General features: G+C 46.7%; 1 protein-coding gene across 7 annotated transcripts in view; it reads left to right on the plus strand.

Moving 5' to 3' along the window:
- Positions 1-273: 273 nt before the first annotated feature.
- CARMIL1 (capping protein regulator and myosin 1 linker 1) overlaps positions 274-12,673 on the plus strand; it is a 272,936-nt gene continuing 260,536 nt past the window's right edge. For all 7 annotated transcript variants that reach the window (XM_030552559.1, XM_030552563.1, XM_030552561.1 and 4 more), the window contains exon 1: positions 274-629. In XM_030552559.1, the coding sequence (XP_030408419.1) occupies positions 590-629 (40 nt within the window). In that variant the 5' untranslated portion in view covers positions 274-589. The remainder of the gene's footprint in view (positions 630-12,673) is intronic.

Below are 12,673 nucleotides of genomic sequence, written 5' to 3' on the forward strand. Positions count from 1 at the left end.
CCAATCTGTCCTCTCGCTCTCTGCGCACGGTGTGTGCACAGAAACTCTCCCTGCGGCGGGCAGGGCTGCCAACATGTCTCCCTGACGGAGATGCTCTTGGCGGCTGGCAGGCGGACACGTGTGGGTGTGCGGGAGCTTCCCGGCCGCTGATCGCTCTCGCGAGGTGAGGCGGGCGGCTCCGGCTGGGGCTGCGCAGAGCCCTCCCCGGGGCTGGGCTGCGAGCCGTGCGGGACCAGCTGGGAGCGAGGCATTTCCACCTCCGCCCACGCCTTCCGCTGGCACCTCGGGGCCAGGAGGTGCCCGCCTGGCGGGGCTGGGCGGCGGCAGGAGGAGGGGACTGCAGGGGAGCGAAGAAGGAAGGAGCCGCGGGGGCTGAGCGCTGTATCCGCCCGGCGTTCCCGGCTGCCCAGGGCGGGCTGACCCCGGCAGGACCCAGGAGGAGCCATGTAGCAAGAACCCATTGAGCTCGTCCAGCGCGGCCACTTGTTCCCCCCGCAAACCAGCCGCTCCCGCCCCCATTTTGCTGGCGCGGGGAAGAGGGAGCGAAGTAGTTTCGCCAGCCGCGGCGCCGCCGCCCGCCCGGGCCAAGATGAGCGACGAGAGCTCCGAGGTGCCCCGGGAGCTGCTAGGTGAGCCCCGCGTTTCTCTCCCTGCGGGCGGGGGAGGCTGTCTGCGGTCTGAGCCTGCTGGCGCTGGGGAAGTTTTGAGGCCATCGGGCGGGTGGCGCTGGTCACTGCCCGCCCCAGCCGTGCCGTGGGAAGGTGCCGCGAAGGCCAAGGTAGGGTGGGGAAGTCAGCAAGGGAAAGCCATGCTGCGGCTCCTGTTTTTTTAGCACTGCTGCTGGAGAGATTGGCTGCCGGGGGGGGGGGGGGGATTACAACCTTTGAAGCCCTAGAAATAGCAGCCCAGGCCGGTGTGTTCAGCAGCTGCAAGCCAACAAAAACCGGAGTGAAAGCACCGCATTAACCATTTCAGTGGCTGAAAAGTAGACAGGGCATGTCCCCACCCTGGAAACGTATAGTGACATTATACATGGGCCTTCATGACAGCACAGCATACAGCAGTGGTTCTTGATCAGGGGTACACCGAGGTCTTCCAGGGGGTACTCAGCTCACCTGGATCAATGTTTCTCAACCTGGGGGTTGTGTCTCCGAGAGGGGTCACGGGATGGGTTTAGGGGGTTGCAAATACAGGGCCTGCATTAGAGGGTAGAGAGCAAGTCAGTTGCCCAGGGCCCTACACCAGAGAGGGTTCTGCAAGGGTACATGCTTCAGCCCCGGGTGATGTAGCTCGGGCTTCAGGGCACGGGCTTCAGACAAGGCTCACAAGTGAAAAACCAGAAGACAAATCAGCCTTCTGAAAGCGGTACAGTAGTCTTGAGAACCACTGGTAGGTATACACCGTGTCAAGGTTGCTATATATAAATGGCAATCCTTGAAAGGAGTAGCCTATAGATTCAGCATGGAAAGCAAGTAGTTAAAGGTCTGTTGTTTTTATTTAACTTGCAATATCAAGAAAATTTGTAGTTTAAAACTACTCTTAACCTCTCCATCTCCTTCTGTGCCCTTATGCATAGCTATGGTGCCATATGCAGTTGTTAGGAGCCCTTTGAAATACCTGTGCATAAGGCAGCAAAGAATCCTGTGGCACCTTATAGACTAACAGACGTTTTGAAGCATGAGCTTTCGTGGGTGAATAGCCACTTCATAAGGTGCCTCAGGATTCTTTGCTTTTACAGATCCAGACTAACACGGCTACCCCTCTGATACTGTGCATAAGGGTATGAGTGAGGGAGGATATTTCAGAGAGCCTTAACTTTGACATTTTCTTGGCTTTTGACATGTTAGAGCAGGGGTTGGTAACCTTTCAGAAGTGGTGTGCCAAGTCTTCATTTATTTGCTCTAATTTAAGGTTTCACGTGCCAGTAACACATTTTAACATTTTTAGAAGGTCTCTTTCTATAAGTCTATAATATGTAACTAAACTATTGTTGTATGTAAAGTAAATAAGGTTTTTAAAATGTTTAAGAAGCTTCATTTAAAAGTAAACTAAAATTCAGAGCCTCCCGGACCGGTGGCCAGGGCCCGGGCAGTGTGAGTGTCACTGAAAATCAGCACACATGCCGTCTTCGGCACACGTGCCATAGGTTGCCTACCCCAGTGTTAGAGCACACGCTTCATTGTATTCCAGCATATGTATCTTTTTGTAATTCAGTTCTCTGGGAATGCAATGTATAAGATAGTGTACAAAGAAAAAGAGTATTTAATGTTTCTTACTCTCTACAAATCACAACTCATCACAAGTGGTGCTAAAGCTATTTGGGAGCTTCTACGCCATGAATTTTAGGTATAGTTTGTGGTGGGGGTAGGTGTAGACAGAGAACATTTTGAACCATCAGCTTTTTTTGTCTGCCTTTAAAACAGCCAAATGTATTTAACCGTTGAACAGCTAGCATGTGTTAAGGTTGTGAATGGATTTCCACTATAAATTAATACATGATGGGTTAAGGTGTGTCACCTATGCTAAGAGAACCATGGAGCAAAGCTGAGTCATAATGTCACCTCTTCCACAAATAAGACATTAGATTGTACCTTAAAGTACCAACATCTTTTACTAACTTGAGTCAAATTTCAGAATTTTGCTCTGATCTTGCAAGCTTATCTACATAGGCAAACTTGCTATTTCAAGTTAAATAAAAACAACAGACCTTTAATCACTTGCTTTCCATGCTGAATCTGCAGGCTACTCCTTTCAAGGCTTGGGCCATGGCTACACTACAAAGTTGCAGCGCTGGTGAGGGGGTTACAGCGCTGCAACTTAGGATGTGGCCACACTTGCAAAGCACGGCCAGTGCTGCAACTCCCTGGTTGCAGCGCTGGCTGTACACCCGGTCGAGCCTCGGGTGTAGGGATTCCAGCGCTGGTCAGCAAGTGTGGACACCCACCAGCGCTTTTATTGACCTCTGGGGTATAAGGAGGTATCCCAGCATACCTTAGAAGCCTCTCTGGTAATCATGCACACTCCACTGCCCTGGGCTCAGCTGACCCCTCCTTTAAATGCCCCGGGAATTTTAAAAATCCCCTTCCTGTTTGCTCAGCCAGGTGTGGAGTGCAATCAATCAATCAATCATTCAATCAATCAGCGACCATGCCTCCATGCCCCAAACGAGCCCCAGCATGGAACAATTCCGAGCTGCAGGACCTCATCAGTGTTTGGGGTGAGGAAGCTGTGCAAGCACAGCTGCGCTCCAGAAGGAGAAATTATGATACCTATGGGCAGATATCACAGTCCTTGCTGAGAAGGGGCCATGAACGGGACGCGTTGCAGTGCAGGGTCAAAATAAAAGAGCTGAGGAGTGCTTACTGCAAAGCCCGTGAGGGAAATCGCCGCTCAGGAGCTGCCCCCACAACCTGCCGTTTTTACAAGGAGCTGGATGCCATACTTGGGTATGACCCCACTGCCAATCCGAGGACCACGATGGAGAGTTCAGAGCAGGGAGAAGTGGGGGAGGGTGTAGAGGAAGCCGACAGTGAGGCTACTGGCGTGGAGGGAGACACCCCGGAGTCCCAGGAGGCATGCAGCCAGGAGCTCTTCTCAAGCCAGGAGGAGGCTAGCCAGTCGCAGCAGCTGGAAGTTGCTGGTGAGGAAGAAACTGAGGAGCGTGCTCGGGGTAAGCAGATTTTTATGTTTTGGGAGAGGAGGGTTTGGGTTATGGCTGCCTGCATGCATGCCCAAACGTGGAATAGCCCATTGATTTGATCTATCACGTCTCTGTAATCTGCCTCGGTAATCTCTTGAAAAGTTGCAGCCAGAGCGTGCGCAATGTGCTTTCTCAAGTTTATAGGGAGAGCCACCGTGGTCCTTGTCCCAGTCAGGCTAACTCGTCCGATCCACTGTGCAGCGAGGGGTGGGGGGACCATGGCTGCACACAGGCAAGCTGCATAGGGGCCAGGGCGGAATCCACATTGCTGTAGAAGACCCTCCCTCTCTTCCCAGGTAACACGCAGCAGCGATATATCTGGCAGTAGGAAACCCTGTTGAGAATTTAGGGATACTTGAGTGCAGGGCGCCAGGTTCGCGGTCCACCCCCAGCCCCGCGGTGCGTTCCGGTCTCCCCACCCCCTTCCCAGCACATAAACAGCCCCGCGGTGCGCTCCGGTCTCCTCCCCCCACCCCCAGCAGGCAGCCAGCCCCGCAGAACCCTCCGGTCTTCTGCTCCCGCCCCCCACCCCCCCCGGTTCCCAGCACGTAAACAGCCCCGCGATGCGCTCCGGTCTTCCCCCACCCTTCCAAGCAGGCAGCCAGCCCCGCGGTGCCCTCCGGTCTCTCCCCCCCCTTCCCAGCAGCAGCCAGCAGAGCTGTGCGTTTCCCCCCCCCACCAGCAGGCCGGCTGTTACGCGGACCGCCCCCCCCCCCCCCCCCCCGCCAGCAGCTCGCCACCTTCCTGTTCACTACTGTCCCCTGTGCAGGACTCCTGCTACCTCCTGTACCCAGTGCAGATTAAACCCCAGTGACCCATCGGTCAATTCCCCCTCCCAGGTGCAGTCGGGGCAGAAACACTCACCCCATTGCTCGCCGTGCCTTCGCTAACCCTGGCCTCTCTGTGTTATGTTAGGTATGTGGGAAGGATGCTACAAAAAGTCTAAAAACTCCTTCACTGTGTGATAATAAACAATGTAGCCTCTGTGTATTACATGTTTCTATCTATGTTTTTTTTAGTGACCTTGACTAATGCAGCCGGATCACCCGCCTCACGTCGGTTGCAGAACTTGAGAAAAAATCCCCGAAAATCAAAAGAAGAATTGATCAAAGCAGTTATGATTCACTACAACAGAGAAAGTAGGAAGACGCAGGAATGGAGAGAGAAAATGTGTGAGTGGAGGCAAACAGAAAGCAGGAGAAAGGAATTGGCTACCAAAAAACCTCAAAGCAGATGATAAGCCTCCTGGCTCGCCAAACTAAGTCTTTCGAGTCTCTCGTAGCCATGCAGGCAGATCTGTACCACACCCCTCCCAAAGCTCTCTTTCTTGTTCCCCAGTATTTGCACAAAACACCTTTCTCCAGCAGCCAGTTTCTTATTACCCCCAGCTGCCCCCAACACCTGTACGATCACCTACCAGCCCTGATAACTACAATTCTGACCCTGTGCACTCCACCCCCATTACCCTGCAGCATAGTAATCCTGAAGTGCAGCAGACATTGAACAGTAATCCAAACAGGACATATTCAAACCTCTGAATGTACAGTCCACCATCCTAACCCCCATGGCCTTTTATGTACTGTACTTTGAATAAAGGATTTTATGGCTTTTACAATACATTTTATTATTGCAGGAAGTGGTAAATATTGTACCCCAAGGTAGAACAAAGCACAGCAAAGGCACCAAACATTACTGTTGGCTCTCAGCATCAAATTGCTCCCTTAAGGCATCCCTAATCCTTGAAGCCCTTTCCTGGGCCTCCCTAGTAGCCCTGCTCTCTGGCTGTGCAAATTCATCCTCTAGGCGTCGAACCTCGGAGGTCCATTCCTCACTGAATCTTTCACCCTTCCCTTCACAAATATTATGGAGGGTACTGCATGCGAATATAACAGCGGAGATGCTGCTTTCCCCCAAATCTAGCTTCCCATAAAGACACCTCCAGCGGGCTTTCAAACGGCCAAAAGCACACTCCACAGTCATTCTGCACCGGCTCAGCCTGTAGTTGAACCGGTCCTTGCTCCTGTCAAGCTTCCCTGTATACAGTTTCATGAGCCATGGCATTAAGGGGTAAGCGGGGTCTCCAAGGATCACAGTGGGCATTTCGACGTCCCCTACTGTGATCTTGCGGTCTGGGAAAAAAGTCCCAGCCCTCAGCCTCCTGAACAGGGAACTGTTCCGAAAGATGCGTGCATCGTGCACCTTTCCAGGCCATCCTGAGTAAATGTCAGTGAAACGCCCATGGTGATCCACAAGTGCTTGCAGAACCACGGAGAAATACCTCTTGCGATTAACGTACTCTGATGCCAGGTGGGGTGGTGACAGAATAGGAATATGCGTCCCATCTATTGCCCCTCCACAGTTAGGGAAACCCATTTCTGCGAAGCCATCCACAATGTCCTGCACGTTCCCCAGAGTCACAGTTCTTCTTAGCAGGGTGCGATTAATGGCTGTGCAAACTTGCATCAGCACCATTCCAACAGTGGACTTTCCCACTCCAAACTGGTTCGCCACCGATCGGTAGCTGTCTGGAGTTGCCAGCTTCCAGATTGCAATAGCCACCCGCTTCTCCACTGGCAGGGCAGCTCTCAATCTCATGTCCCTGCGCCGCAGGGTAGGGGCGAGCTCAGCACACAGTGCCATGAAAGTGGCTTTTCTCATCCAAAAGTTCTGCAGCCACCGCTCGTCATCCCAGGCTTGCAGGACGATGTGATCCCACCACTCTGCTGGTTTCCCGAGCCCAAAGGCGCCGTTCCACGGTGCTGAGCACGTCTGTTACTGCCACAAGCAATTGAGTGTCTTGAGCGTCAGGCGTTTCAATATCATCGTCTGACTCCTCACTGTCACTTTGCAGCTGAAGAAATAGCTCCACTGCCATGCGTGATGTGCTGGCAACATTCATCAGCAGGTCCTCAGCAGCTCAGGCTCCATTTGTAACAGAAATCTCAGAAATCGCGCTGCAGACTCGCAATGCCGCCAAACTGCTCGGAATGTGCAGCAAAGCACCACGGGGCGTTGGAACAGGAAGTGGAAAGACCCACACACTTCCTTCCCCTTCCCACAAGCCACAGCCCCAAAATGGGACGAGGTGCTCTGTGGGATAGCTGCCCACAATGCACCACTCCCAACAGCGCTGCAAGTGCTGTAAATGTGGCCACACTGCAGCGCTGGTAGCTGTCAGTGTGGCCACACTGCAGCGCTGGCCCTACACAGCTGTACGAACACAGCTGTAACTACCAGCGCTGCAAAACTGTAAGTGTAGCCCATGGCCTTGCTGTTTATATATAGCAACCTTGACACAGTGTATGCTAGTGGTTCTCAAACTACTGTACCGCTTTCAGGTAGTTTCCAGACTATTGTACTGCTTTCAGGAGGCTGATTTGTCTTCCTGTTTTTTACTTGTGATCCTTATCTGAAGCCGGTGCCCTGCATAGCAGGGCTGAAGCCCGAGCCTCATCACTCGGGGCTGAAGCATGTAACTTACCCTTGTAGAGCCCCCTGTGGTGTGAGGCCCTGGGCAACTCACCTGCTTGCCACCTCCTCACTGAGAGTCAAATATACTTCAGTGGGACTCTGTATGGGTCCACGGTTCTGTTCACACAGATCAGCATATAGTATTGGGGGCCTTAGTGCCTGTGTCTAATTCATATTTTTGTTTGCTTACGTAATTTATGATGAAGAGAACACTGATCATGGTGGAGTATTTCATAAGGAGGAAAATTTAATTTTCTTTCTAGACAGTCATTGTTCCCTAGTGATCTGAGAGCTCTGTGAAAAGGACACTGAGCGAAACTTAATGGGTAAAACACAATGGCTAAACTGGGAATCTGAAAGCTTGAATTCTGGTCCCAGTTCTGCCACATGCTTCCTATGTGACTTTCAGCAGGTCACTTGGGACACAATATTCAAAAGTGTCTGTGCTAATTTTGAAACACTTGCAGCCTGGTTTAAGAGGTACTTGTGTCTCAGGTTGGGCACCCAAAAATGGAGACAATCAAAATAAATGAGTACTTGAAAATTTGGGCCTTAGCTTCCTGTTGCCTCAGATTTCTGCTCTGTAAACTGACTTGAAAAATGCACTTGCTAGTGGTGAGTAGGAAACTATCTGTATGTGGGGAATTCTGTACAATTTTGTATTTAAAACAAGTTTCTAGCTCTGAGTTACAAAGATAACCTTAGGGTATGGCTACACTTGTAACTTCAAAGCGCTGCTGTGGGAGCACTCCCGCGGCAGCGCTTTGAAGTGCGCCAGCGCTGGGCGAGAGCTCTCCCTGTGCTACAGGTACTCCACCTTCCCGTGGGGATTAGCTTATGGTGCTGGGAGCCGTGCTCCCAGCGCTGGGGCACTGTTTACACTGGCGCTTTGCAGCACTGTAACTTGCTGCGCTCAGGTGGGTGTTTTTTCACACCCTGAGCGAGAAAGTTGCAGCGTTGTAAAGCGCCAGTGTAGCCAAGGCCTCAGGGTGAATTGGTGCTGTGAATTTTTCCTGAGTCTCTACTTCAGTGCCTCTGACGGTCCTTTATAGCTTTCCCAGTCAACTGCACTGTAAAATGGACAAGTTTGTAATCAGTTTCACTGTTGCTCTTTAAAACCCTGTGTGAAACTGACAAGAATCAAGTCAACTTCAGTCTGCTGCTGCTTGAGAAAGCTGTGAACAGTGGCAGAAGCACTTGGAGCTATTAACCAAGGAGGAGGAATCAGAAGATAAAGGCTAGGGTGAGGCTGGGTAAAGTTGCAGAGATACCACCAATACTCCTCTTACAGCAGCTATGTGGCCTGGAAGGACTGAGTTTCTGACTATCACTGGCTGCAAAACAGAATTCCCCTCCTGAAAAAAAAGTCTCACGTTTTGAAAAAATGTTCATCCCAAATTGGCAAAGTGGATTTGATTTAAATCAAAATGATATAAATCATGATTTAAATCACTAGTCAGGAAGACTTGGTTCAGTCATGGATTTCTACATAAAAGGGCATTCTTGTTGGTTGTTATAACTTCAGTACATATTCTTCACCACTCAGAGATAAATATAGATTTCATTTTTAGAAGGTACACACTATACATTTTTAAAGTGATTTATTTTAAAAACTTTTCAGATTAGTTTTATTGCTATATCAGAAAATGAATGTTTGGTTATTTCATTTACCAAAGGTAATTGAAGCAGATAGTTCAGCTCCCAATGACTTTATAAATATCTCCAATTCAACAGGTTAATCATTAATATTTGGAGGATTTTCTTGTCATGCTGTATTAGGAGAAGAACCTCACCAGACAGACATTTAAATTGTTTTATTAAACTAAAACAATGTTATGTATTCTGGATTTTTTTTTTCTTCAACAGCATATAATGTTTTAACCAAACAATTTTTTTTAACAAAACAAGCATATGAAATTTTGAATTTAATTTAACATTCAAGTTTTTTAAAATTGAATTTATGTTAAAATTGTTTTTAATTAAAATAGTTAAATGAAATATTTCTTTTAAAAAAAAATCAAAAATTTAGCCGACTGTGTCAGCCAGGTCAACATGAGAAACTTAAAATATTGGCTTCTGCAGCTAACTCAATTGTCTTCACCTTCATTTTCCTGTTTATTCATAATCTGGAAAAGAAAAACAAGTTTTCCTACTTTTTCAGGTCCCAAAAAATTTCTCAATTTGGAATAAATTAGACCAAAGGAAGAAAGCAGTCTGTCTACACCGGCAGAAGAAGCTACTTCTGTTAAAAGTGAGATTGTCACTTCAACAGTCTCTGAAGTCAAGTACTTAAGTGACTTCCATCAGTTAATTGTTGTGACTTTCTTTAAAACATCAGCAAACATGTATTTCTTGAATGGTTCACTCTTAGCTCTGAAGTTTACTATAGTTGGCATTATGGAGGAATGATTGCTGGATGTCCATGTCATAGCCAACTCCTCTTCTTTGGCAGTTAAGGTTTGACCCTGGTACCGAGTATTGAGAATATTTGCAAGAAAATGAGTTGGAGATGGTGCTTGTCCCATTCGGTTTTTTTTTTAATGCTTGTAATTTAACTCTGTCATTGCATATTTCTCTTCTTAAGATCTCACTCAGTTCCTTCTGAATTTCAACAGAATCAGCAATAAAGCAGCTATTTCCCTGCATTTTGTTCAAGGCTACAGAAATAGGCTTCAGGGTACTCAGCATGTGTTCAACATTTCTCTTAAGCCCAATGTTAAGAGCTTTGGCTGTGACAGTGCCATCTATTTTTTCGTGATTTTGTTCATAAACTGTCATCAGATTAGGCCAGTTCTTGATATAGTGCTCAAAACAGCCTACTACTGAGTTCCAGCGCACGCCTTGTGAAAGAGTTAGCTTGGTTCCTCCCACTTTTTTCAGAGCAGCTACTGCAAAGTGGTTGTTACAGAAGTATTTTGCAATTTCACCAACATTAGTCTTTTTTTTTCTGGAACACTGAAGTCTTTGGCTAGGAGATGCATCGAATGAGCATTGCAACCATATGTTATTAGCTTGGGACTCTCTTCTAAATCATTTCTTCTCATCTTGGATACATTTGCAACATTGTCTGTGACCAAGCTGCGTATTAGACATTTGAATTTTTTTTTCACAGTTTGTTATAGCTTTTGCTGCTACTTGCAAGTAGTCTGCTGTGTGTGTCTTTCCTGATGTATCAATTGTTTCTGTAAGGAAGACATTTCCCTTCTTCTGTTGTCACACAAGCACATACAACAGGATCATTGTGGACATTGCTCCATCCGTCAAGACTCAGGTTAATAATTTTGCCCTCTAGACCTTTTGCGCGCTGCTCAATTTCTCTTTCATACACTTTATCCAGCAATTTGCCCGTGACATCTGCTCTCTTGGGTGGACTGTATCCTGGTCGTAATGACTGAACCATGTTAATGAAGTGTGGGTTCTCAATCATCGGAAAAGGAGAGTTTGTTGCGTAAACAAAAGGGGCAATTTTTTTAATCAATTACTTCTTTTTGTAATCTGCTATTTTCTATCACAAACTTATCAATGGTTGTTTCTGGATGATGGAGGTTTTTTATTTTATTTTAGCTACAGGTGATATACTGTGGCTAGGTGATATACATGATGTGACTGAAACACTGTCATTGGCAGATAACTCTGAAACTATAGAAAATGGGGAGCCTGGGAGCTTTCAGTTAGGATTTTCTGATGGAAAATTGAAATATTCTCTCAAAAAAATTTAGATTTCTGGAAACGGCATTTTCCATCGGAAAATCATTCCAGCAGAAAATTCCTAACAAGTTCTGTTTCTGATTCATTGTCATACTACTGCTTCCTGCTTGCAAAAATCTGGCTTTGTCTAGGCAAGTATGAAAGGTGTGTTGTTAGATTCTAACTAGTACTTGAAAAATGTAATGTAGACAGGGGATGATACCTTTAATGTGTGTTTAAAGTGAGTAAGTTAAAGCCTGGTTGGGAAGCCTATGTTTTGGCTTCTAACACCACTCCTTTAAATCTTAATATAAATAAGGGTAAAGTGAATGAATCATAAGAATGGTGATACTGGATCAGACCAAAGGTCCATCCAGCCCAGTATCCTATCTACTGACAGTGGCCAATACCAGGTGCCTCAGAGGAAGTGAACCTAACAGGCAATGATCAAGTGATCTCTCTCCTGCCATCCATCTCCACCCTCTGACAAACAGAGGCTAGGGACACCATTCCTTACCCATCCTGGCTAATAGCCATTAATGAACTTAACATCCATGAATTTATCTAGTTCTCCTTTAAACCCTGTTATAGTCCTAGCCTTCACAACCTCCTCAGGAAGGCTGACTGTGCGCTGTGTGAAGAAGAACATCCTTTTATTTGTTTTAAACCTGCTGCCCATTAATTTCATTTGGTGGCCCCTAGTTCTTATATTATGGGAACAAGTAAATAACTTTTCCTTATTCATGTTCTCCACACCACTCATGACTTTTTATACCTCTATCATATCCTCCTTTAGTCTCCTCTTTTCCAAGCTGAAAAGTCCTAGCTTTAATCTCTCCTCATATGGGACCCTTTTCAAACCCCTAATCATTTTAGTTGCCCTTCTCTGAACCTTTTCTAGTACTAGTATATCTTTTTTGAGATGAGGAGACCACATCTGTACACAGTATTCAAGATGTGGGCATACCATGGATTTATATAAGGGCAATAAGATATTCTCCATCTTATTCTCTCTCTCTTTTTAATGATTCCTAACTTTCTGTTTGCTTTTTTGACTACCATTGCGTGGACATCTTCAGAGAACTGTCCACGATGACTCCAAGATCTCTTTCCTGATTAGTTGTAGCTAAATTAGCCCCCATCATATTGTATGTATAGTTGGGGTTATTTTTTTCCATTGTGCATTACTTTACATTTATCTATATTAAATTTCATTTGCCACTTTGTTGCCCAATCACTTAGTTTTGTGAGATCTTTTTGAAGTTCTTCACAATCTGCTTTGGTCTTAACTATCTTGAGCAGTTTAGTATCATCTGCAAACATTGCCACCTCGCTGTTTTTACCTCTTTCTCCAGATCATTTATGAATAAGTTGAATAGGATTGGTCCTAGGACTGACCCTTGGGGAACACCTCTAGTTACCCCTCTCCATTCTGAGAATTTACCATTAATTCCTACACTGTTCCCTGTCTTTTAACCAGTTCTCAATCCATGAAACTATCTTCCCTCTTATCCCATGACAACTTAATTTATGTAAGAGCATTTGGTAAGGAACCTTGTCAAAGGCTTTCTGGAAATCTAAGTACACTATGGCCACACGTTTGTTGATAATTTCCCTTTTAAAAAGTACCAGTTATGTATTTTTGAAAGTCTTCCCCCCGCCCCGCCCAGTACCATTTTTTCTCTCTCTCAAAAAAGAAAAGTGAATGTAATACTTGTAAGAGGTAATAGATGGCTGCCCTTGTGGCTGAATTCCTCTCTTTATCCACCAGTGACAGTAATAGTGTAAGCTTCCTGACACCACTTCATGGTTAGT

The sequence above is a fragment of the Gopherus evgoodei genome, chromosome 2 (genome assembly GCF_007399415.2).
Source record: "Gopherus evgoodei ecotype Sinaloan lineage chromosome 2, rGopEvg1_v1.p, whole genome shotgun sequence".
In the NCBI taxonomy this organism is placed as follows: Eukaryota; Metazoa; Chordata; order Testudines; family Testudinidae; genus Gopherus; species Gopherus evgoodei.